Source organism: Sceloporus undulatus, chromosome 4 (assembly GCF_019175285.1).
Source record: "Sceloporus undulatus isolate JIND9_A2432 ecotype Alabama chromosome 4, SceUnd_v1.1, whole genome shotgun sequence".
Lineage (NCBI taxonomy): Eukaryota > Metazoa > Chordata > Lepidosauria > Squamata > Phrynosomatidae > Sceloporus > Sceloporus undulatus.
Window position 1 is genome coordinate 91,660,351 of NC_056525.1, and position 27,422 is coordinate 91,687,772.

At 38.8% G+C, this 27,422-nt stretch overlaps 1 protein-coding gene across 2 annotated transcripts; it reads left to right on the plus strand.

The window, feature by feature from the left end:
* The first annotated feature begins 955 nt into the window (after positions 1 to 955).
* On the plus strand, positions 956 to 27,355 carry LOC121928305 (methylcrotonoyl-CoA carboxylase beta chain, mitochondrial-like). Of its 2 annotated transcripts, XM_042462806.1 has the most exons (13): positions 960 to 1,003; positions 3,646 to 3,978; positions 5,848 to 6,044; positions 6,831 to 7,009; positions 12,205 to 12,285; positions 13,221 to 13,399; positions 14,474 to 14,666; positions 15,730 to 15,821; positions 19,477 to 19,633; positions 22,867 to 22,989; positions 24,356 to 24,504; positions 25,090 to 25,171; positions 27,166 to 27,355. In XM_042462806.1, exons 2-13 carry the CDS (start codon positions 3,650 to 3,652, stop codon positions 27,253 to 27,255), a joined length of 1,851 nt encoding a protein of 616 aa, XP_042318740.1. In that variant the 5' UTR covers positions 960 to 1,003; positions 3,646 to 3,649; the 3' UTR covers positions 27,256 to 27,355. The 2 variants fall into 2 exon arrangements, with proteins under 2 accessions (XP_042318741.1, XP_042318740.1); XM_042462807.1 differs by lacking the exons at positions 14,474 to 14,666; positions 15,730 to 15,821 and having other exon boundaries at positions 956 to 1,003.
* Positions 27,356 to 27,422: the final 67 nt, after the last annotated feature.

The window sequence follows — 27,422 nt, forward strand, 5'->3', positions numbered from 1 at the left end:
ACTGTGGAGGAAGTGAAGGACCTCAGAAGGAAAACCTCTTTCTTGGTCCTGCTCCCCTTCCCTGAGGGAAAACAAGGGAGCCTAAATCCAAAACACACAGCAGAAATAACCCAGTTTTAAATGCCCTGGTTCAATGCTAGGGAATTGTGGAAACTGTAGTTTTGTGAGGCATTTAGCCTCCTCTATCAGAGAGCTCTGGTGCCACAACAAACTACAATCCCCAGGATTCCCTAGCACTGAGGCAAGGGGCAGTTAAAGTGGTCTCAAACCGGATTATTTCTGCAGTGTGCTTTGGAACCTCACAAGCAAAGTTTGTGAAGCCAGAGCTTTGGACAAGACACAAATGTAATATTTCCAAAGGATTATATCTGCTGTGTGTTTTGGGACCTAAGAATCTTTTGTCGAGAGAGAAAAAAATAATATGTAACATGTTTTATGTATGTAAGCCGCCTCGATCCGCAAGGAGAGGCGAGGTATAATTTTTTGATATTATTATTATTATTATTATTATTATTATTATAAAATAACATCTTTGTATTCATGTTGTAGTGGAGAGGAGCGAGGAGAATGTGCTCATTTAGAACAGTGGTCTCCAAACGGTGCCCTTTATGAAGAGCTTTTGGACTTCATCTCCCAGAAGCCTCAGCCATGTTGGCCAATAGCCCGGAATTCTGGGAGCTGAAGTCCAAAATCGTTTTAAAAAAGCACAGTTTGGCAGGCCACTGAATTCAATATCTCACTCCCAGGCCGCGGGAGGAAGCGAGTGAGAGCGAGGCTCTTCCCTCAGACAGCAAGCACTGCCAGGCCTCCTCCTGAAGATGGCGCCCAAAGCCGCCATTTCCTCCATTGTGGGGCGGGGTGGGCAAAGTTTATGATGAGGGGCAGGGGAGAGAGGGAGGGTCCGAAGAGGAAGGAGATTTCCGGGCTGGAGGAAGGAATGGCCCTAGTTCTGGGAAAGGCCAGGCCGAGTGGCAAACGGTAAAGGCCCGAGTTTTGCTTCGGTGTAAGGAAGAGAGACATTAAGGCTGTGGGGGGGGGGGGCAAAGTGAGGGTGGTTCGAGGCACAAAATGGCGGCTGGGCCCAAGTGAGGCCTGGCTAGGCGTCGTCCGTAGCCGGGGCCTGCCCACAGCCAGTTTTTGGATGACCACTAGATGCCCTAACCGCCAAGGCAAAGACAATATAGTTTGAGACCGCTTTGATTTCCCTGGCTCAGTGCAAGGGAATCCTGGGAATGGTAGTTTATTTGGCACCAGAACTATCTGGCAGAGAAGTCTAAATGCTTCACAAAACTACAGTTCCCAGAATCCCGTGGCACTGAGCAAGTGGAATTAAAGTGGTCTCAAACTGGATTGTTCCTGCAGTGTGCCTTGGACTTTATATAAGAATTCAAAGCAAGATTCCAAGTTCCTTTTAGTTGAGGTCAGACTAGATGCTCTCAAGGTGTGGTTTTCTATAATTAAGACATTTTCACATTTCAGTGCCCAAAGTCAATGGCCCCTAGCAAACTAGAGTTCACCCATATTGAGGCTGGGGGTCAGAATAGTAAGAGTGGGAACTGACCTTGGCCAGCCTGGCTATGAAAGAACTAGGAAAGATTCTAAAATGCAAAGATACACAACTGAGCACAAAAGTGAGAATCATTCAAGCCACTGTATTCCCTTAAAAACAAAATAACCACAGAGGACCTAGATACATTTAACCAAAGAATGAGTAATAGTAAAAGAGTTCCTGTACCTTGGATCAAACATTGATCAGAGTGGAGACTGCAGCCAAGAAATCAAAAGAGCACTATAGCTGAACAGTGAACACTAAAGTTAGAATCATCCAAGCCACTGTATTCTCCATCACCATGCATGGATATGAGAGCTGGACAGTTAAGAAAGAAGATAAGAAGAAAATCCATTCATTTGAGATGTGCTGGAGAAGAGTGCTGAGGATCCCATGGACAGCCAAGAAGTCAAACAAATAGTCCCAGAGCAGATCAAACCAGAAATCTCCGTGGAAGCCAAGATGACTACACTGAGGCTGTCGTACTTTGGCCACATCATGAGGAGGCATGACTCAGTGGGGAAAAAAATAATGCTAGGAAAGGTGGAGGGAAGCAGAAAGGAAGGCCATGACTGATGGAGGTCATGAGTATGGGGTTGCAAGAATTAAGCAGAGCAGTGGAGCACAGAGGGTCTTGGAGATGTCTCCTCCATAGGGTCACCATGAGTTGAGATCGACTTGAGGGCAGTTAACAACAAATGTCAAAAGAAAGGCTGGAAACACTCGCACAAATATAAATTCATGCTTTTTAGTCATGGTTGAAATGAAGGATGTTTTGGAATTCATCCTGAACAGAAGGTTGAAATGATGTAGGGCATACTTCCTGGAAAAGGAGGATGAGTGGTCACACTGTGGTATGACTTCAAGGAGAATCCATCCAGGGATTTTCTTGGCAAGTGTTTGTTCAGTCTTGCAAACTCAGCTGTGGCCTCCTTGATTGACTCTATCCCCCTGTACTATTGTTCTTAATTGCCACCAACTGAATTTCTGGCAACACCTATGAAGGAGAGACCTCCAGGGTCCAAAACACACTGCAGAAATAATCCACTTTGAGACTGCTTTAACTGCACTGGCTCAGTGCTAGGGAATCCTAGGAATTGTAGTTTATTGTGGCACCAGAGAAAGCTCTCTGACAGAGAAGGCTAAATGTGTCACAGATCTACAGTTCCCAGAATTCCCTAGCATTGAGGCAGGACAGTTAAAGCATTCTCAAAGTGGATTATTTCTACAGTGTGTTTGGACCAAAGTCACCCTATCTGACATCAGCAGCCCTGCTCAGGTCTTGCAGACTCAGACATATGGGATTAAATGTACTAACGTTTGGATGGTCTGATACTAATGGTATTTTCAATTTCTATGTCTGGTTGTGAAAACTGACCTTTGCTAGTAGAGGAAAATAACCCATATGAAATGTGATGCCGGAAAATAATTATATCTGGTGGCACAACAAACTACAAATTCTGAGATTCTATAGCATTGAGCCGTGGCAGTTAAAGTTGCGTCAAACCGATTTATTACTGCTGTGCAGATACAGATGAAGAAAACCATGTACATGAGTATATAGTAAGGTTTTTCTGCAATAGTTGTGGGAGACAGTGAGACCCAGATCTTACATGGTCTGTTTAGCCCACAGGCTGAAGATAGTGGAAATTTTGCTTTATCAAATACTTTGGATAGAATTTATTCACAATTTATAATGACTGATTAAATGTTCTAGCTTTATACATTACAAAGCTATGTTAGATCTGAAGCTTTCTGATGTGAGAGACCTATAGTTACCCCCACAATGTGCCAGGGACTGGCATCATATTTATGCCCATTGGTTATTATTATTATTATTATTATTATTATTATTATTATTATTATTTTATATCCCGCCTTTCTCCCAATATAGGCGGTTATAATTCTTCCTTTCTTAGAAACTCCAGGCTTAATGTAGTTGATGGGACTGACACTGGTCCATGGACCACCATTTTGAGCAGCACAGTGATAGATTTTTGAACTTTTTATATGTACTGGTTTATCTTTATAAATGTAGGGGTTACATGGAATATGTATTTTAAAAATAAGTAATAAATATGTTTATCGCATTCCAGGATCATGTGGAACCATACTGCTTTCACCTCACTCTCCAGATATCAGCAGTGCCCCTTGTCTACATCCTGTGCCCCATTATTCTGGACTTCAAAGAGCAAGTGCCAGGAACTTCATATGAGAAGACAGAAAATGTGGAACCTATTGAAGTGTAAGAGCAGAGTGAAATCTGCCAAAATACTTCCAAGTAACTTGATACATACTTCCTCTGTGAGCTTCAAAACAAAAAATAAACACCAGCAAACAAAAATCCCAGTATTAGATGGGGACATCCCTTCCCTTTATAGACACGTATTTGAAAGCAATTCAAAGAACAGTGAGGTCTGCATTCAAAGGTAACATACTTGTTAAGATCATGACAACATTAGTCTTTTACTTTTTTATCCAGCAGTTTGAGAGTAGTGTACGCATTTTAGGATTCTGTAAAGTAGTTAACCCAGATCAACCCAATTTATTCAAGAGAGATTTGATGACTTCAAGCTTAGTCAGTCTGTGAATTTTAATTTCCATACCATTGACATTAAACTTTATTCTCTCTCCAAGATTTGAAATGATTTATCAGCTTATGTATACAGTTGAACTTTATTTTCTACTGGAGAGAAAGATATTTAGTGCAATATTAGATAACTTAAAGGCATCTGATTTGATTATTTTTTCTTTTAAAGTTTAGCTGTGCTATGTATTTTGCATGTTTTTAAGAACTTCCTAAAATGTATCCCACATTTCATGTTGAATATAATAATTTATATGACTCATGCCTATCTAAAATGGCTGACACTTCTTTCAGCTAATTGTAGCTCACTGATAAAGGTAGGGTGGTGACTCACTAATTTTATGGATTAGTACTGGAGAACCATATGGCAACGGCCCAAAGGGCTTTGTGCAGAACTGTTAACATAAGAGGCAAGAAAGTTATTGAAGATGAAGTCGTGACTTCACACAGTTTTTTTCAGTTTAATAATTTCCATAGTGTTTTTTGAGGAAACCAAGATCCAAATAATTATAATGTAATAATTTTTAAATGGCCTATTAGTGCAGTTTTTATATGACTGCAACAGTTTTTAGGGAATATTAAATAAAAGTGATTAAGAAGTTTGAGACTGATTCCAAGATTATTTTGCTTTTATTAATTAAATAAATGCACTGAAGGAACAGCTTTATTTTAAGTCTGAAACAAACCTCTGGTCTTAGGTCCAAAACACACTGCAGAAATAATCCAGTTGGAGACTGCTTTAACTGCCCTGGCTCAATGCTAGGGAATTCTAGGAACTGTAGTTTTGTGAGACATGTAGCCTTCTCAGTCAGAGAGCTTTGGTTTTATAATAAATTACAATTCCCAGGGTTCCCTAGTACTGAGCCAGATTAGTTAAAGCGGTCTCAAACTGGATAATTTCTGCACTGTGTTTTTGACCTTAGTTCCAGTAAACAAATACAGTATTTTCATGTTTTACAGCATCAAGCTTACCGTATATACTCAACTATAAGTTGAACTCATGTATAAGTCGAGGGCAACTTTTGGGGCCCAAATTATGGATTTTGACATGACCCATGGATAGGTCAAGTATAAAACTTGGAGGGTCTTTCAGCATGTGTATGCCAGTGGTAAGAGGAAAGCAGCAATCAGTACAAGGCTTCAGTGTTTCAGCCTTCACTCCCAAGACAGTGAAGTGGGCTGGCGGGTGAGGGACTATTAAACAAACAGCAATCAATCAGTCACCAAGGACTCTGACTGCTTGGCTCAAGACAAAAATAAACTGCATGGAGAAATCTGAAAGAGCCAGTATCATATTAACATACCCGTAAATGAGTCGACTTGGGATTTTGGGCTCAATTTTTGGGCATAAATTTTTAGATTTATAGACAAGTAATATACAGTATACATTGTACAATTCTATCGCCAAAGTTTGAAAAAATATTTGTATCTCATATATACCCTTACATCTCCAGTTTAGATTAATATTTTATTTTTCCTCTCCTCCTGGTTTTTAATAATGCAGTCAACTAAACCGGATGGATGAATAACTCACACCTACTGTATGCTAGTAGCAGTAGCTTAACCTCACTGTTTTCCCAGCAGTCTGTAGTGTAGAGTGATGTGACAGGGTAGTTAATAAAGGCACTGTGTAGTTAGCTTTTAAGATCCTCATGTCTTTGGCAACAAATGTGGATTTTGAGCTCTTTTGAGCCTTTCATTTTAATATCAGGTACTCAGAGTTGCTTGAGAAAGTCAGTAAAGGAGGAGGGGAAAATGCAATATTTCGTCACACTCAGAAGAACAAGAAGTTACTTGTTCGTGAACGCTTAAAGATGCTACTTGATGATGAACCTTTCCTTGAGCTCTCCCCTTTTGCAGGCCTAGATATGCCTTATGGTGATGTTCCTGCTGCAGGATGCCTCACTGGTATGTTTACAAAAGAGGGAATTAAAGATAAACCTCATTATTAATAATGATAACATTAATACCACAGATGCTCGCTACTTGCTGTATAGAGTTAACTCAGTTTTAGTCTACCATCAGGAGTTTATTTATTTAATTTATATCCTACTTATCTCCTGTCATGGCAGCCAGTGCAAATACAATGAATTAAAACAAAGTGAAGGTAAAAATCTTATCATACAAAAGTGGGGAGGGGGGGAAACAGTTGGATAAACAATTCTGTTAAAAGCACAAAGTTAAAACAGTTTAAAACAGAAAGCCAGAAGATTTAGTATTAAAAACTGAATAGAGTAAATCTCAAGTACACCTGTTTGAAACCCAGAAAGACAAACATTGTAGGCCAGATTTGGTGTCAAATATCACATAAAGCATTCCTGGTTCACCTTAAATCTCATAAATGAATTTATGGCAATCTTCCTTTAAGATTGTAAAATTCCATTTATATTTAACATGTCATTTTTGTTCCTGTATGCAGTAATTTGGGGGGGGGAGATATATTTCTTAGCTAAATTAATGGTGTGAGTGATGTGCTGTAGAGTAGAAGTAGAGTGGCATGCTCACGCCCACAGCTGATCTCTTGCATTGATTTTGCACCATATGGCATGTTTTGTACGGCAAAAACCTGATAGGACAGTTAGAAAATATTTCCATGTTGATAATTTATGAACAGGATAAATTGTGGATAATTTATGAAATGTTGTTTTTCTCACTGGAAGATCTTTCCAACATTCATCCTGAACTTCATTGCAGGAATTGGCAAAATATGTGGGATTTGGTGTGTCTTTATAGCAAATGATGCAACAGTGAAAGGTGGGACCATTTATCCTGTTTCATTAAAGAAACAACTAAGAGCTCAAGAAATAGCAATTAAAAATAGACTTCCATCTGTTTATCTTGTGGATAGTGGAGGAGCTTTCTTGCCACTTCAGGTAAGAAATATGTCCTGTGAAATGAATTCTACATTTCAGACTGCTTTAAATATATTCTGCTGAATTCATGTTATTTTTTAAAAATTAAATTTAATTCAATAAAATTAAAATACAGAATTTGTCAAAAGCAAATAAAAGTACCTGTAAATCTTTTCTCCATGTCAACTTTCACACAGTTTGTCTCTCTAAATAACACTGATTTTCTTTTTTTAATTTTAACCTTGACATTCTCCAATCGCATGTTGCTACATTAATAAGATATCTAAAGCAGAGATTGTTCCTTCTTCTATAACAAAGAAATTTTAAATCTTATTTTAAGATTTAAATTTTAAATATTAATATTTAAATCTTTAGATATTTTCCTTCTATTCCTCATGAGTGTGTTTGCTGTCTATTGATAATCAAATTTATATATAATGTGTTATTAATTTCTTGTATTGCATCATTGTCAGTATTTTTAATTAATGTTAGCATCCTTGTCATCTATCGTCTGTCATCTAACTAAACCCCTAAGTGCTCTGGAGAGGTCTTCTTATCCTATCTCACAAATTCCTCCCAGAATTCCATAACTGGAAGCCACTTTTTTATTTTGGTCATTATTATTCTGCTATTATTATTATTATTATTATCTTATATATTTATAAAATTTATATTCTGCCTTTCTCCTTGTACAAAATCCAAGGAGGCTTAAAAGCATTAAAAAACTGGGTACAGTTAAAAAATTACTTGTATAAAAGTTAAAAAGCAGTGGTTAATAACACGATGGTAAAACAATATAAACCATAGTACATAGTAAAAAAGAAAAAAAACACGACCCCATTAAAACCTGTTTCTGCCACATCAATTATAAGCCAAGACTTGGAGATTCCGAGACAGGTGTTCTCTCATATATTTTTTTAAGAAGTGTTTTTTATGTGCCCCCCCTCCACATTCACAGTGGTCCTGCATCCCTTACTCCAGGAAATGTGGAGGACCCACTGTAACCCATTCCAGACAGGCAGCCAGTAGACCCTAATGGTTGATGGTACTGAAAGCTACTGAGAGATCCTGCAGAACCAACAGCAATACTCCCCAATCCGATTCCCTGCTTAGGTCAATCAAAAGGCAATCAACGGTGTCTCAAAGGTGTAACCAGTCTTGAAGCCAGATTAAAATTGATCTAGTTAAGCCATTTCATCCTGGATGCTCTGATACTGGGACTCCACCATATGCTATAGAACCTTGCCCCTCAAAAGGGACGTTGGAGTCTGGCTGGTATTTATTTAGTGCATCAGGAAAGTTTTTTTCAGTAAAGGCCTTATCACATTCTCTTTTAGCCAGGATGGAACCACTCCCCTTGCCCATTCAGCAACCCCTTCTGGTTGTTCCTATAAGCCAGGAGTGGCATGGGTATGGTACATGTGTGGTGGCTCTCACATCTCCAAGGATTCTGTCCACATCTTCAGGCTATAAAAACTGAAATGTATCAAATAACACAGGACAAGCAGGAGCCACAATTAAATCCACTGGACCTGTATTAACCACAGCATCCATGTCAGACTAGATCCAAGTGATTTTATCTGCAGAGTGTTGTGTAAATTCTTCACAGTGGACCTCTGGGTACTCTGCCTGCTGCTCTTGTGTAGGCTTGCCATAACCCGGCGGCCCCCGTGCCATTCACGGTTTCGGGGGGCCCCTCCCGGTCCAGGTCCGGTTTGGGCCCCCACCCGTGCCTTGTTCCCGGTTTGGGGGCCCGCTCCGGCCATTGCCGCTGCCGCTAATGCGGCTGCTGCGGCGCCAACCCACCTCCTCCTCCGGCTCCGCCTTCCTCCTCTTCCTCAGCGGGCGGCAGAAGCGCCGCCGCCCCCACACTCCCATTGGGAGGGCTTTCGCGCCGCCCAGGCCTCAGCAGGGGCCAGGGGCAGCGCGCGCGCCTTCCGCACTTCCCTCCCTGCGCGCGCGCCTGCCTCACTTCCCTCCCCCCCGCGCGCCCGCGCCTGCCTCACTTCCCTCCCCCCGCGCGCGCCTGCCTCACTTCCCTCCCCGTGCGCGCGCCTGCCCTGGTTCCCCCCGCGTGCGCGCCTGCCATCTAAAGGAGGAGGAGAAGGAGGAGGAGGAAGGAGCCGGAGGAAGGGTGCCTGAAGACCAGGGCAGAATTGGGCCAGAGGAGGAGGAAGAGGAGGAGGAGGAGAGCTGAGTCACTGGCCATTAGGTCTGCCTTGGTATTTTGGGGTTTTAAAATGATATTTAAAAATATAAAATACTTATTTTATTTTTTTAATTTTTATTATTGCTTTTTATTTTTTATTTTATAATTTTTATTATTGCTTTTTGATTTTTTATTTTATTAATTTTTTTATTATGGTGTTTTTATTTTATTAATTTTTATTATTGCTTGTTTTTATTTTATTTCATTAATTTTTATTTATGCTTGTTTTTATTTCATTAATTTTATTATGCTTGTTTTATTTTATTTTAATTTTATTATTGCTTGTTTTTATTTTATTTTATTAAGTTTTATATTGCTTTGTTTTTTTTATTTTTTTTATTATTGCTTGTTTTTATTTTATTTTATTAATTTTATTATTGCTTGTTTTTTATTTTATTACATTAATTTTTATTATTAAATATATACACCCCTGCCTTGTTTTTTATTTATTTTTTCATTATTTTTTATTATTAAATATATGCAAGTGCATTTTCTGTGTATTTATGGTGCTTTGAATGCTAACAAGTCTGCCTTTCTTGGACAATTATAGTGATGATGATGATGATGGTGATGGTGATATTGATATCAACAAGCCTCTGAGGCATGGCCAATGTAACTTGCTGTGATTTTTACAAACTCATGCGCAGTGAAGAAAAACCACAGTCCCTTGACCAAGTACACACTTCTGAGAAGTACAGTTGAACCTGAGGCCAAATACATTTCTGCCATCTATCTAAGAATAATGCCAAAATGTCCTCCATTTTGATCATGCCTAAAAACATGCATTTATATTAACATTTTTAAAAAAAACCCTCAATTTTTTTGCGCGTCCTCCATTTTTAAAAAAAATGTGTCCTACATTTGAAAATGTTGCCCTACATTTGTCCTACATTTGTCCCGGTTTGGAGGTCCTCACTTATGGCAACCCTACTCTTGTGGGGCAGAGTGCAAAAGGCCCCTGACAACTCTGCTAGTTGATACTGGGCAAATGCAGTGGTGGCAGAAAAGAAATAATTCTTTGCTGTCAACACTGAGATGACATAGGGCGGGCTTTCCATTAGCTTCTGTTATGGTTGGTTTTCACCTCTGTTTCATAAAATATTTGTGTGATTGAAAAATATCTGTATAAAATAATATATTAAAACCAAAGCCAAGCTAGGACGAGCTGATAGCACAATTATAAAGAATGATGAATGATGCATGCACCAGACTTTATGTGATGTATCAGACTTTGGGGCAGTACAAGATCTCCCCGAAGGGGCCTGCAGCCGTTCCTTTTCGCACTGGATTGGGCTCACGGCAGCTTCACCGGCAGCCCTGTGGCCCCAATCGGGCGTTTTTTTGGGGCCACGGAGAAGTGGCAAAATGCTGCTTCCCCATGGCCTGGAAAAGGGATGTCCTTGGGGCTTCATGCCCCCTGACACCCCAACGCTAAAGAGGTGCCTCCTTTCTCCTCAGGATCATCCCCACGGCTGTGTGGTTTATATTTTGCCTTTTCAGAGCTCCTTGTGGCGATGCCAACAGGCCACTGTAAGCTGCCTGGGGTGGTGCGGAAATGTCACGCACATGCCGTGCTGTTTGGACGTGGTGTGCACATGACATCATTGATGAGTAAAGATGGCTCTGTCCATACGTATTAGGGTTGCAGAGTGTGTGGTTGCCGTGCACTCTGCCATGCTGATTTTGGCGCCGACATGGCGCTTTCGGTCCATGTGTACCGGGCCTTTGTCTATTTTATGTAAAAATTGACTACAGTATAAGATCTTTAGCATCTCTTTACTGGAATGAACTGCCTTGCCACTGGCTGAGCTTCATTATTACAGTATTGCATTAACGGTCAGTTGCTAACAGCTTCATAGTATTTTATTTCATATTATTTTGAATATTTATATTCTGTCTTTTGATCAAAAAAACTCTTTTAATACTGTTTAAAAATATATAAACTTATTCCTAGTGGTACTTGCTCTCCCAAGTGTATGAACTAGATCATATCAACAGTAAATTGGAAAGATAAGTACTGTAAAGGGTGACACATTTAAGGTACTATTAAATTGGCTTTAATTCATACATAGTTTTGTTCACAAGACTTTTTCTGTGACTTTCAGACATGCTATACTCAGATAGGGATCATGCAGACACCCCGATCGTCATGAGACTATGGTGACTGCACAGGCGTGGGCCCAATTCAGGCCGCCACCACAGTCCTCAACCTGGCCACTGGCAGGAGTGGCTTTTTACCACTTCTTTTTGTGCCATCTCTTCCAGGCTGACGTGCTCTCCACATGACTTCCACCTGCATTCAGGACAAGCGTCGTCTAAATGCCATCCCTGCAACGCAGCCCGAAGCTGACACTTTTGGCCCGTCTGCTTCAGGCCTAAGGCGACCAAGTTCCAAACTCACTGCAGAAATAATCCAGTTTGAGATAGCTTTAACTGCCATGGCTCAAAGCTATGGAATTGTGGGAAATGTAGTTTATTATGGCACCAGAGCTCTCTGACAGAGAAGGTTAAATGTCTCACAAACACTACACTTCCCAGGAATTCCTAGCATTGAACCAGGACAGTTAAAGCACTCTCTAACTGGATTATTTCTGCATGTATTTTGGATCCATGTTTTAAATGTGAAATTAGAAGTAGGCTGAAAGAAGGTACATGTGACTTTGGAAAACACTAGGGTGTGAACTATTATGTTCTTTCAGTTTTGACATAGATATATCTGAAATTATTGACCTGTAGTTGTTTATGGTACCTTTCAAGGTATCCAGTGTGTATAGTCATCTTTAGATATGACTAGTTATTGCTATTCAAACACTAGATGAAAAGAACAAAATTCTTTGAAAAACATTCAAACAAAATGCTTCTCAGATTAGGTGTTACATGAAGTACAGATGAGTATATATTTTTATAGCCCATTTATATTTATAGCCCATGCTTATAGTTACAGAGCTGAGTTTTGAACTGACTGTAATGCTGAAACTCCTGTTCTTGCCTGTTCCTTTATTGTTAGGCAGAGATATTTCCTGACCAGTTCCATGGAGGCCGAGCTTTCTACAATGAGGCTGTGATGTCTTCATTAAGAATTCCTCAGGTATAAAAGCATATTGGATAGTGCATTTTAAAATCTATTTACTAGTGGAATTCAGTAAATAAGCAAAATAATGCATAACTGTTTAGCAGTATTTCATAATGGTTATGTAGCATCTTAAACTTTGAAATTTTTTTGTTGCTGCAATCTGCTGTGCCATAGAACAGTATGTTTGATAGAACTATAGTTAATCATTAAGTATTTGTCTTAATCATTTATTCATGCTTTCATTGAATTTTCTGCAACAGATAAGAGAATGGGTTATATCAAGTACCCTTCCTTCTTTTCGCAGCCTATATACAGCCTAAATGCAATTCACATCCAGATGAATGTTACCTTTCGTCTTCTAGCATATTACACTGGCATGATACTGCAACTTCTTTGTAACAGGTGGTGCCACTGGAAGAGCCTTAGCCCACCTCACAAAATGCAATGCAGGATGACTTAAATTGCAATATAGTTTTTGTCCCATACATATGGAAAGAAGATAGATGTGCACACTAGTTCGTTTTGTGGTTTTGCATTTTCAGAAAAAAATAAAATAAAATCCCCTTCCCCACTGCCATTCCTTTCTCCTTTTGTGTCATGTCTTTTTTGAAATTGTAAGCCTGAGGGTAGGGAACTGTCTAACCCCTCTGAGAGTCTTTGTGGCAGAAGAGCAGGGTATAAATACAGTACTCAAAATGAAATGGAAAAAAATGTTTACTTTACTTAACTATATATACACACACACACACACACACACACATTTGAAATTTACCCTTGACATTTTTGATACTGCTTCTTAAAATAAGTGTTGATACACTTTTTTTATTTTTCTCTAAGATGGGTAACAAAACTGCTTTTCACTAGCATTGCCTGATGTTATTGCCATCGTATGTTTTTAAAATGTACAACTAAATATTACATTTTATTCCCTCTCTTCTTCCTCCTTCTAGATAGCAGTTGTGTGTGGCTCTTGTACTGCTGGAGGTGCTTATGTTCCTACAATGGCAGAAGAGACAGCTATGGTCGATAAAATTGGTACCCTTTTCCTTGCTGGACCCCCTTTAGTTAAAGCTGCCACAGGAGAAGATATTAATCCTGAGGAGTTGGGAGGAGCCATATTGCATTCTAAGTAGGTCTAATATAAGTTTCTTGCCTTTTCTTATTACTGGAATTGTATTTTCACTTATAGGTTCAAGCTGTCCGAAGGTATACAAGCATACCCTGGCTTTGAGATCTTTGGGAAACCTGAGATAGATCTTTCTACCTCAGAAGCATATTTGATAGTGACTCAAGAGGGGGCTTTCTCGGTGACCTCTGTTAAGCTCTGGAACACTTCAGCCCAGAAGTAAATGGGTGTTGGTCCACAGCCATTTACCTTCCCAGCAGAAGCCAAACACCTCATTTTTAACTGATTGATTGCTGAACGTTTTGTAATTAACTGGCTCCTGAAGAATGGGCTTTTTACCTGGAGGAGTCTTTATTTTTCTTAATTAATGTTCTTTAAATTGTGTTTTTAAAAACTACTTTTCTTAAGTTATTTATGATATTGAAATGTGAATTTTCAGGCTTGTTGTGTTGAGTGCTGGTATGAGTTCCCTTTTAAGGAGACAGGCCACATCCAATAAATATGTTTCTAGTGGCATTCATATTCCTGTTGAAGATTTGCCTGTAAAACTGTTGAATTCTCAGAGAAGCCATACTTAATTTGCCATACAGTATGCTGAACTGCATAATCTGGGAAAAGAGCTAAAATCAACATTATGGTATTAACACATAGATCCAGGAGATTTTAAAAAGTGAGTAAAGCTCATAAAATAAATATGTGTTTGATCAGGAAAGTCTTTGTCATACAGTGAAGAGGGGGCCGATCTTAACCCCTCAGGGTAAAGAATTCCGTATTTTAGGTATGACCACAGAAATGGCCCTTTCTCATTCCCACATCAGTTCTCCTTCTCCTAACGTTAGTAATGGAGTTAAAACGGAGAAAGTGAAACTCTCTCTTAAGACATTGGTTTTTCTATATGACATTTCTGGAATAAATGAACTAGCCTGAGACAGAAATTTGGTTTTTTTTTATCATACACATGTCTCAGTATAATTTTCCCTTCTCACCTGTTTTACCATTACTGGTAATAGTTTGCTAATAGTCTTTGTTGTGGTTTATTGTACTACATATCATACATTAGTGAAATCTGTCTTTCAGGATCAGTGGTTGTGTTGATCATTTTGCATCTTCAGAAAAAGAAGCATATGAATGTATTAGAAACATTATTTCCACGCTAAATTATGATATTACTGAAGAAGAGACTCTAGAGTTTGACAGCCCTTTGTACAATGCTGATGAACTTCTGGGACTTGCTCCGCAGGACTATAGCTACACTCTTCATATAAAATTGGTACAAAAAGCTTTCTTTGCAATCTTGAGTAAATCAGTTATTTACTGATAAATGTTGAAATCACTTATAGAATAACTATTGAAACCAGTTATGGTATTAAATGCCTATTTAAATAATTGTGGCAACTCCTATGGCTCTTGGTTTCCTTGGACCATATATACAGGTCTGTTCTGTTGGTGAAAACGACATAGTCTTCCTGCATTTAAATATTAACAAATGTTTTGTAGCAAACATTTTGTGGACTAGAGTCTGTTTCATGAGATGTAGAAAGTGGTGACCCTCCGTTAGAAGTTTTAACAGACACAAATTTGTTACAGTATAAATATTCCTACATATGCTACCAATTGTGGATCATGCATTAGTCTTATGGATTGCATTTAAACCACCATTTCTGCTGGTCAATTGCCTTGGAGAGTGATGGAGTCTCCTTTTGAAGTTTTTAAACAGAAGCTAGATGGCCATCTGTTGGGGGTCCTTTGATGGTGTCTTCCTATGTGGCAGAGGGTTGAATTGGATGGCCCTTGTATTCTCTTCCAATGATCCTATGATTCTGTTTGTTATTGTGTGTCTTCAAGTTGTTTCTGACTTATGGTGACCATAAGGCAAACACTTTCTGGGGCTGAGAGTGTGTGACTTGCCCAAGGTCACACTGTGGGTTTCCATAGCTGAGCAAGAAATCGAATCCTGGTCTCCATAGTCAAACCACTACACTATGCTGACTCTCTTAATCCACCATAGATATTATGCTGTAATAAATGTATTAGCATTTAATGTGTTTAAGAGATTTCTATAGCAAACTGCTTTTTAAAACTAATTCTGCATATCCAGTTGAGGTGACAAAGTCAATAGTAAAGATTATGTGGAACATAAACAATTAAAACCTATTCGCTTTACATTTTTATATGTAGTATGACACTAGTTTTGACAGTAGAGATTCTGTGTACTCATAATGTTTTAATATTGGGCAATCATTTCAGATTAAAGAAATGCATCTCCCACTCTCTCTCTTTTTAAGGAAGCCACCTTTTATTGAGTTTTTATTTCTCTTGACAATGTTTTATAGATTCTGAGTCGTATGATAGATGGTAGCAGGTTCCAGGAATTCAAAGCTAATTATGGAACAACATTAGTAACTGGATTTGCTTACATAGAAGGGTAAGAGTAAAACTGAAACAAATGAACCAGGTTGTTTATGAAGAGTGAAGTGTCTCTGAGACTTTTCAATCAATCAGATAGTAATTGGTTTCTTTTAACTCGGTCAATTTGACATTACAGCCATGTATTCAGATTTGTTGTAATGACAGAAATGTGGCCAGACTACAAACATTATGGCTTCAGTATTGTTTGGGCCACGCAAATACCTCCTGCAGTGGCTGGATTTCTGAAGTCAGAATCTTGATGCAGAATTTTGATTGTTTCTCAGAATATTATATTTCATCTACTGAGTTATATGCACTTTACATTTAATATAACCTATCACTTTACTGTCAGGAGTATCTTGTAGTAAGTTCCCATCTCTATTGAGCCCCCAATCCCTTAGAACTGGAATCTGTGTTTCTATACTACCATTGGTGGGGCAAAAACAGTCATGGTGGTTTTGTTTTTTGCGAAGGGGAGAAGTGCAGAGGTAGGGTTGCCAGTCAGAATAGTGGGGGAGGCTCTAGCCCACCCTTCTTCAACAACCCTATAGCAGGCTGTGCTATAGCACACTGAGTCTCTCTCTCACACACACTCTCTTTCTTTCTCTCCATATGTCGGTAAGTGTATGCACATGCAGCTGTCAGCTGATAAAGGTTACAATCCAAATAGTATTGCTGCCCTAGGCTAGACAGTACACATTATTAAGGAATACTCTAACAACATCCCTTTTTTATTATTCAGTGTCTCTGCACAATCATTTTGAACTACTTAGGCAGCAGTCCTGTATAAATATACCTGAAAGTGAGCCTGCTGAATGCAGTGGGATTTACTTCAGAGTAGACATACATCAGATTGCTTTATTAGTGTTTCCTTTTTAAAACTTATGTGCACTGAATATTTCTTCCTGCAGCCAGCCATTTCTCCCCTACCCTAGTTCATCCCATGAGGACTCAATATCATCTAGCCTTCTTTAGCATAATGGTACTTTAAAAGTTAAGCGCAACCTAGTATGTACAGATTTGTTGACTAGAAAATCCCATTTTGGTAGTTAGTTCCTTAAATCAAGTCTAGGATTAAGAGCCTACTTAGTGCTTGTGATGCAGCATGAAAAGCCTGAAGAACTGCCACGTTCTGACTTTGGTTAGTTGAATGGCTAAACAGCACACTTCATTCTTTAAGGCTGATAATAAGGCTGCTTTCACCACTTCTTGAATCACTCAAAATGTTAAAAAGCTCAAATAAATATTTAAAGTCCATTTTGTATGTGAAAGAGAAGTCACTGGTGGCTTAACCTTTTCCCTTAATGTTAAGCTTGCCTCTAAGCAGTGTTAGAGAATGAATCATTTTGCTAGGATTAATAAAGCATGCTACAGACTCAAACTCCTTGATTTCCTCTGAGATGAAAATGTGCTAGTTAAAATACTTTTTCCGTTATGGCAAAAAGACAAGATGTACCACTGAGAATATGGATAGAAACATTTTGCTTGCAAAAATTGTATACAAAGATTAACAAAGTTACATGTTTGTTCCTGATTTAGGATTTATTTTCTCAGACATTAAATAGATTTGCCCAGCTAGGTTGAGCTTTTGTAACCATGAGTCAGCTACACAGTGCTAAAGATTATTAGTACAAAGGTGGGGCTTTATCCTTTAGTATCCAGCTAATTTGTTTTACTTGTACAGATTTATAAACAAGCCTTAACTCATTAAATACAAAAGAAAGTGTCTGGACAGCTTGGTGCCCATAGACATCACGTTGGGGACCCCAATGCTGTCAGACAGTGACCAGTGAGTTCGGTAGCATATCAGGAGTTGGAATAAGTCTTCCAGGCCCAAGTCTGTCCCTCTACATTACGTGTGATGGCATTCCAGTGTGATTTTGGTATTTGTATATTTGATTTTGTTTGTAACATCACTAGTTTGCACAATGCTCTGTCAAAGAGCAATTTGCTCCATAGAAGATAACACTGATTGTACAACAGCAGTCAACAAACCTCACCAAGAGGCATGGGACCAGAACAACTTTGATCTTTCCAACCAAGAATACTTAGGAAAGGAGACATTTTTATTTAACTTTCTATTTTATCTATCAGGTAAATGCATGTCTTACCTTTTTTCCAGTGAGCTCAGTGCAGCTTTCATGACTCACATGCTCCCTACTTTATCCTTACAATTAACTTATGTGGCAGGTCAGGGTGAGACAATGTGATTGGCTCAAACTCAAAGCTCATCTGAATGGTGAATATGGTTCTCCTGTCCCAGTCAAATATTCTAACCATTATACTATACTGCTTTTCTGTAATTCAGTCTGAAATTGAATTCAATCGACTAAAGGACTCTTCTTGAAAAAACTAGAGTAGATTTTGGAGAAGAGAGCATAGATTCTTGTTCTGGAAGGTTTTTGTCCTTTTCTTCTTTTCCTGGAATACAGCAGATTTGACTCAGAGGTAGCGGCATTGCTATCTTATTTTCCATTTCCTTCAGTTCTGCTCACTTGTTATCTCTCTTTTTCCTTGTACAAAGCTGCTTCTCACACACAATACCCTTTGCTCCTCTCCCCCATCATTATCCTCCTGTTACTCAGCAGATGTTAACCTCAGTTTCCAACCCTCATGGTGAAAATACAGTCTTTTCAAGCACTTCCCAGTCATGAGGTGCCATTTTATTCCAGATTAGCAAAAATGCATGTGAAGTAGATTTCCTAATTTTTCATGATATATGGATTCCCCCCTCTGCTTTCAATGTTTCAGTCTATTTTGATTATCAAAGTAGCAGTTTTGCTTAATTCTGTAAATCTGAATTAAATAATTTTCAAAAAAAACTTAATAGACAGAAGGGACCATTGACAGAAATAGATTTCTAGTCATACAGAAGGGCTTTCCTTTCTCTTCCCTGCATTTCCAGTAAAACTGCTTCTGGGGATTGACATTTTTTGAAATGGTATGGATGTTAGGACTAGCTAGAAACTGAAGGAAATTGGGGAGCTCCTTGAATGAGCAAAAGTGGCTTCCCCTTGTGTAAAACTAAGTGGTTTTTATTTGCAGTACCACGTTTTTTAGATGCAGTATTGAGTGTTGTTCAGGCATAAAGCATATTTATACAGTTATGAGAATGAGATAAAATGTAAAAGGGGCCAGAATTGTAAAAATTGCGCATAACATTAACACTTGACATGTCATGTACAATTTTTGAAGTTCTGGATCCTATTACATTCTATCCCACACCCACAACTGTATAAATATGTTTTATTATCTGAATAACACTCAATATCACATGTGAAAATTGTGGTATTGCAAAATAAAAACCAGTAAGTCTTAAAGGTGCTGATATTTCTGCCCCCCCCCCCCCCCGCCTTCATTTCTCCTTGCCATGCACAATGTAATCCTCCTTTTCCAAAAGACCTCTTGAGGGATTTGGGCAAGTGATTTTGCAGGAGTGCACTGCTCTGACTGTCTTTCTTTATGCTACATATGGTAGAAGTAGTTTATTTAATGTAAACATTTATAAGCACCTCAAGAGTACATTAAAATGAAAGAATGGTGAGGTGATTGTATGAGTGCCTTTTAAAGATGATACTATAAAGTCATAATATTAAATGCATAGAGAACTTACTATTTTGATTCCAGCATTTCTGTTGCTCTTAAACTACAGAGTTTTATGTTTTTGTTAGACAGCTAGTTGGAATAGTGGCTAACAATGGTGAGCTGACTCATGATGCTTCTCTAAAAGGATCCCACTTCGTGCAGCTTTGTAACCAAAGAAACATTCCAATCTTGTTTATTATGAATACAACTCCGTACGCAGCAGAGCCAAGCAGTCCAAAACAGGTAAGTTAGCGAATATAGAGTGCATTACAGTGCCTCTAAAGCTGCTGTTTAAAGGGGCTTGGCTTAGGAGTACACATAGGCAAAATCATAAACTGTTTCAGAACTCCATACAGTATAGCTGATAAGGGGCCAGTGAGCGCCATACAAGGAATGGTTTAGGGTAACAGTCTTTTTAATGGTGTTCTGGGAAACCCTTGGTTTTTCTGGACATGATCCAGGTTCCTTTAGTGAGAAGACAAGCAGTGGTAGGCAAATCACTGTGAAATTTGCTTGTCCTCCTCCATTGGAGTGTGAGATAATTGTTACAGATTGAGGATATGAAAAAAATCTATCTCAGTTTGATTGAGTTTCTAGAAATACTAGGTGCGTGTTCTTCCCAGGCTTATTTCATCAGAGTTTGCAAGTCTTGGTGTTTTCTTTCTGCATAGAAATTTGCACATTTTAAACACATTTTCTTAATTTATGCATTTATTTGCACAATTTACCTAATATGGAACTTTATCTTATTGAATAAGGTCTGATTTCACATATTTTTCAATAATACTTTTTGCACACTTTGTTTCTCACAAATGCCCCCTAATCTTTGCAGACATGCCAGTGGTGAAGATGGGGTGCACATTTCTTGCATGAAGCCTAGGGAGATGTGAAAATGCAATTTTAGTTCAGATTATCAACTCCCAACTAAATTGATTTCTACCCCAATTAAAGATGAAGCACTTGGGCAGAGTAAACCCTAAAAGATGTTTGGCACAGGTTGTGGAAGCAAGTGAGCTAGTTGACTGACTGGCCAGGAAGGCCCAGGAGGTGAGAGGCAGGAAGCTGGTGGTGGAAACTAATTTTATTAATTTTAGATCACAATCAGTTTCTTCGTTAAAAGTTTTACCTGTTTTATAAGTAAATAGATCTTAAATACCTGGGAGTGGTGGATGGAGGAAATACAGCAAAGGAAGAGAGAAAGCCACATGATCTGTCTGATGAAGGAGAGAACCATGTATGGGTTGACTCCTGTTACTACCCAATCAGGCAGGGATCATGTCAGAATCTAATACAGTGATCCCCAAACTTTTTCAGGCTACTGACCCCTTTTCTCTTGGGTGACAATCCTAACACCCCTGCCCATGTGTATTTCTTGATGTTAAGTCTACTGTTCTACTGCAAATTCAAAACAACCAACCTCGGTTGCTGCTCCTTTTCCATCTGGTCATTCTGGGAGCAGCTGGCTAAACAATGACTGAAAAGTCTCTCTCTCCTACAAGTCTTGCAGGAGAGGCCAGTGCAAGCAAGAGGCCTCTTGGTTGCTGCTCAGCCAGCTTAGTGGGCTGCTCCCAAGGTGCTCAGTTGCAACCTCAATCCTTCTTCATCAGGGTGAAGAGGAGCACAGCTGGTGTGTGGGTAAGGGATTTACAGAGGCCATATGCTGTGGACTGGAGACTGGTGTTGACTGGAAAAGGGAGAGATTTTAACTACAGGAGCCATTCCAAGGCACTTTTCAAAAATAGACCCCAGATACTCCTTCCCCTCCTGTCCCTCAGAGATATTTCTTCCCCACATAGCTTCAAGTGTCCCCCCCCCCCCCCCAGACACACACACGTCTGCTACTTCTTTTCTCAGTTGGTCCAGTGAAAGAAAGCAGCCAGCCATGTCCCAGCAAAGCTCACAAAGCTTAAGCAGGATCCCAAATTTGACAGCTTCTTTTTGCTGTTGTTTCTCCCCCACTACGATATGTTCTAACTCCTTGCTGTAGTCATTCAGTCTGTCCCAAAATGGCACTGCTTCAACCCACAGAAGTGATGCCATGTGTCCAAGCCTCATGAGAGTTTCCCAACTGCCACTGCCACTACTAGCAAAAGACACGGCCAAGGGGGTGAGCTTGCTTGGATAGGCAAAGAGTGAGAGACACCACCACATGAAGCAAACAGCAAGGCTGCATGGTGGTTTTAAGGGACCCTGAAAAGAAGGTTCATGCAACTCTCTTCCCCACCATGGTCCTAAGGCTGCTGGTTCCCCTTGACTTTCTTGGGTTCCAGTACTTTGAATGAAGGCATCCCTGCTACCTGCTTTTCTCTCACCACCATCACCCCTGGAGGTTTCCATTGCCCCCTTTGGGAATCACTGATCTAACAGAATCTATCATAAGTTGTGTGTATGTATTTCATTTTTGTACTCTACGTAATATTATAGTAGACTTGTAGTAGAGTTGCATACACTTGAGCGTGTCCAAAGGAGGGCGACTAAAATGGTGAAAGGTCTGGAAACCATGCCCTATGAGGAATTACTCAGGGAGCTGGGGATGTTTAGCCTGGAGAAGAGAAGGTTAAGAGGTGATATGATAGCCCTGTTTAAATATTTGAAGGGATGTCATATTGAGGAGGGAGCAAGCTTGTTTTCTGCTGCTCCAGAGACTAGGACCCGGAGCAATGGATGCAAGCTGCAGGAAAAGAGATTCCACCTCAACATTAGGAGGAACTTCCTGACAGTAAGGGCTGTTCGACAGTGGAACAAACTCCCTCGAAGTGTAGTGGAGTCTCCCTCCTTGGAGGTCTTCAAACAGAGGCTGGATGGCCATCTGTCGGGGATGTTTTGATTGTGATTTCCTGCATGGCGGGGTGTTGGACTGGATGGCCCGTGCGGTCTCTTCCAACTCTATGATTCTAGGATATGGGAGGTGCAGTGTTGGAGAAAGACTTGCCAGTGGTTCAAAATGAAGATAACTTCTTGGTACAGAAAGAGGTGGATGAGAGGTCTAGGAAGGAGTTAAAGGTCTCTACCAGATATATTGTCAAGAACTGCCCCTCTCCCAGAGTTCAGTAAACCAGTCTTCTGGATCCAAATAGCAAGAACTTTATTTCAGCAACAATAGGTGTTAGCAGGAAAATGTTTGCAAACAGAACTGTCATCATCCCAAAACACAGTTCTAAAATTAACAATTACTCTGCCCTAAGGCTTTGTGGGCTTTACTATGATTTGTCCATAAATCAATGCATATTGATGTCCCATCCTTCTTGGTCTAATCTCCCAGCTCACCTTACACACTTTTGGTTTTGCCTCTACACTTCCCTTCTTATGGGAAGGTCTCTGAAAAACAGCATCCCACACATATCTGTCCATTTTTCTTCTTGTGTTGGCAAAAAAGTTTCATTTTTAAAGCATAATATTTTGAGGCCATTAAGAAAATTGAGATAACTTCTGCATCTAAAAATGAATAATTGGCAACACTTTCCATTTTAACTTAGGCAGAGGACCATACTAACAGATTAAAAGCACAGGCTTCCATGATGTCTGCAGTTGCCTGTGCTGCCGTTCCCAAGATAACCCTTGTCATTGGTGGCTGCTATGGAAATGAATGTTATGCTATGGTAAGATTGTTCAGCATGGACACCCATTAGGTTGTAGCTGCAGATAACCAACTTGCCTCTCTCCAATCCATCCCTACTTACAATTACACCATTATACTGCTCTTTGACACCTTTCTTAGCTAATGAGCAATCTGTGTCATGCATTGGAATAGAAATTGAACCACTGTTTGCATTTGACTTAAATAAAGTTTCATTGCATTAACGTAAACTTAATGTACAGTAACTAGGTAAAGTTACATTACCTAGAATTCAGACATACGTTATGTTATGTTGTTGATATGGTTATTGTATTAACACTTGCACTTCCTACAACATTAGATGATTATCATGGCATATAGTTTGTATCTATGCTGCACTTTAATTTGTGTTAGAAAAACTGATGTATTAAAATTATTTTGGGATGTCTATCTTGGAAACCCTAGAATATATCTCTTTCTAAGACATGAACCTCATTGATAATTCCAGTAAGAGCAGACCCATTGAATCAGTTGTTGAATGATGATTCAGCACTTAAGTAAATTCTTTTGATTCAGTATGCTTTAATTGGAACTATCAATAGGATTTGACAGTGCTAAGAATATCTAAGCTATCTTGACTTTCTTTTAAAGGGAGAAAGTTTGGGTACAAATCTAGTAAATAAAACAGTTAAAAGTGCTTATGCAAATCACAATGGTACACATGGCAAATTGCAACAGACCTCTGATTCTGGAGATATAATTCTTAATTGGATTCTATATACTGGAAACAATTTATATACATTTTCTAATGTGTTACAGATTACCTAATGGGCCATTCTCATTGGTTGCAGGAGATAACTGCATAAAGATGTAGCAAAATATTATATTTCCAATAATATTTTTAGTTGACGTGTAAATTGTGGGGTTTGGTTGACATGTAAATTAGATCCATACTTTAGAATATGGTCCAAAACACACTACAGAAATAATCTAGTTTGAGACCGCTTTATCTGCCCTGGCTTAGTGCTTGAGATCTGTATTTTATTGTGACATCAGAGCTCTCTGACAAAAAAGGCTAAATGTATTACAGAACTACAGTTCCTTAGCATTCAGGTAAGGCAGTTAAAACAGTCTCAGAGTGAGTTATTTCTGCAGTGTGTTTTGGACCTGTGGTACTGTGATGATGATAAAGGCTCAGGCTGTTTGTTACTTGTGGTATTCTAGCTGCTGCAGCTGCAAAGAATCAGGCTGTACTAAAACAAGAAATCTGTGTTTTTACTTAAATGGAGAATGTGTCCCACAATATTTCAAAAGCCTTTTACTGTCTTTTTACAAATAATTTGTTCAGTTGGCTTAAAGGTGATTTTTTTAATTTCTGAATTCCTTTGCTTTGTATTTTTTGTGTTCAGTGTGGAAGATCATTTGATCCAAACTTCCTGTTCCTCTGGCCGAATGCAAGAATTGCCCTTGTGGATTCAAGACATTTTCCTACATTTTCGCTCACTTTGGATGATGACTGCTCAGAAACAGGAGTAGATCTAACATTTCTAAAGGAAAAGTATGTAAATGTTAAAAAAACAAACACCCAACCCTCAATTCTTCATTATTATGACTGCATTAATATTTGTGACATTTCTGTTTGGATACCACTACTAAATTAGTGGATTTTTTTTGGCTTTTGTGCTTCTCATATTCTCTTTTGTAAATAGAATATGTGTTTTCTGTTTAAATTCAAAATTGAGGTATTTACATAAATTAACTCCATTTTTTTTGTCACAAGACAATGTGTGTATTGTCTCACTCTTCTCTTTGTTTTTGTGTGCCTTTTCACAGGTTTTCTGGGCCTGAGAGGGTGACTCTTAGCACACAGAATATCTACAAGTATATTTGAGACTAACTCTGCAAAAGAAGTTGTAGCATAAACTTTTATGGGCTGGTTCTACTTCCTCACATGCAAGTCTCCAAATGCTTACGCTACGTCTTATTTTGCAATTAGTCTCAAAGTTACTACAAAAAACCTTTGCATACTGATATTTCAGAGTAAAATGGCTATGTCTCTGACTTCTACTTACAAGTATATTTTTAAATTTTTAAATGTTACCTTGTCTTTAAAACAAACTTAATAAAATTAATTTCTTCCCAGATTAAAGAAAGAAAGCAGTGCATTTTACTCTACAGCCAGGATCTGGGATGATGGTGTAATTCTGCCTCAGAATTCAAGGAAGGTAGACTCTATTCCCTATGTATTCTTTATGTATAAAAGACTTTCTCCTTCCCATGTCCTCCTATTCTATTTGTCTACGATTGTGACAGATCCCTTCTCCAGGTTCATCCCACAATTCCAGCCCTTGGATTCTTGTCATTCACTTTCTGCCCCCAGCCTCCCCCTCTCCTGGATCTGCTACTTGGGCCTCAAGGTGATCCCTATGTGGACCAGGGGCTGTATTGTTCAATGGGTTCACTATGGTAAGCATGATCACACTATCAAAACATAACAGGAAGAGCTAGACACAGGTGTAAAAAAAGATTAAACTAGCATAAATGTATTAAGACACATTTTAAAAATGCATTAATCCCTGAACTATTTCAGCATTTGCAGTTCCCCAAAACTCTATTCATTTCTTCCCCCCAGCTGACTGTCTTATCTCTGTTATTGCTTTTCCTTATCTCTATGCCCTCTTTCTCCTATTTCTCCACAATGTGCCATCTTTTCCCTATCTGCTTTCTGTTAGATACAAGCTTCAGTTTTGTATCATTTCTTCCCTACAGACCCCCTCCCACATTTCATAACATTCCCTGAGCAGTGACTGGCTGTCATCAACCAGGCTTGCCCAGCTCCTGCCTTCACAGTGATTTTTCACACTACTTTCTTTTTTTCTGTTAAAATCATGGTGTATTTCATCCGCCTCCCACATTAGCTTATGTTGAATAATTTAAATATTAATTGTTCTCCATACATTGTACAATGGTCAAAAGTGGTATGCAGCACAATCCAGTGCATGCTTATACAGAAGTAAATCCCACAATTCAGTTGCACCATTAGCTGTTTTCTTAAATTTTTTAAACTAGAGGTGTACAATTTCTGCAAATCTGGGGGAGAAAATTTTAAAAATATGTGTTCCTTTTAAGAACATCAAAAGTCAGTTTGTTACTTTATGGACAAAAATTGGCATAAAATATTTTTTATGATTTGCTCATAAAATTATCATGTTTTGGTATATTGCATTTAAAAGTATTGTTTATTCTGCCAATTATATTTATAATTGCCAATAATAACTATAAATTTACTAGATCTGCTTTTAATTTTTGGGTTATAAGGTGCTGAATTGCCAAGAAATCTGTCATGTCTTAGTTTTGCCAGTTTATGAGAATTATGCAAAATGTTGAAAACAGGAGGAAATCCACATTATAGTTAAACAAAGAAAGTTGTTATGTATTCTGAACATGATCTCTATAGTATCAAGTAGACACAGAGAAAATGCAGTTTCATTAAAATAGCTGAGCGGAGAAAGGACCCAAGAATCATTCATTGCTTGATTTGCTTCATGAAACTTGTCCTGGTCCATTCCATATTGTACACTAGCACTATGAGCAGTTTGCAATTTCCCCTACCTCTTTGTTTTTGTTTTGATTATCTTTATGATCATCTAAACCCTTGGTCCCCCAGTTGTGTCCTTTAAGAGATTTTGGACTTCAGCTCTCAGAAGCTTCAGCCATGTTGGCCAATAGTCTGGGATTCTGGGAGTCCAAAATCTCTTAAAGAGCACAGTTTGGGGACCACTGATCTAAACTGATGACTTGTCTGGAACTCTATAACCTGCTATAACATCTGAAGGTAGTTACTTATTCCTTCAAATATGTTCAGATTAATGCCCCTTCCCCATTCTCTCTGGAATGATGACAATCAGGATGTGGCTCAAGAGGTTAATGGAGAAGGAGCAAAGACACAAGATTTTCATTCTTATTTGGGGGTATAAGAACTATATAAAAGGTTTTTTCATACTCGTTTTTGAAGGTAATCCATCAGTTAATACCAAAGAAATGATTTTTTGCGTCAAGATACTTGAAAAGATTTTTCTTTTCAGGTTATATCTTCACAGGTTACCTTAATGTAGTTTCATAATGACTTGAACAATTGTGGCTGTTTTAATTTAATGACAACACTGAGTTGAAAGAGCTTATTAGTATTATTATTACTGATATTTTCTTGTTTTGGCAGGTTATTGCACAATGTTTAAGAATTACAAAACAGCAGAAACAACAGATCATGTCCTTGCAACAGTCACCTCTGCCTGTCTTAAGAATGTGAGCAGGAAAGCCTGCCTAGAAAGAATGGAATGTGAACATCTGATTGTATTGATGCAAAATGTTAAGTAGTTGTATATTAAAATGAGAATACCATTATGATATTGATGTATGAAAATGTAGCTAATTTCAAGAGATATGTCAGAGAGTCATGCTTCTCCATACTTGATT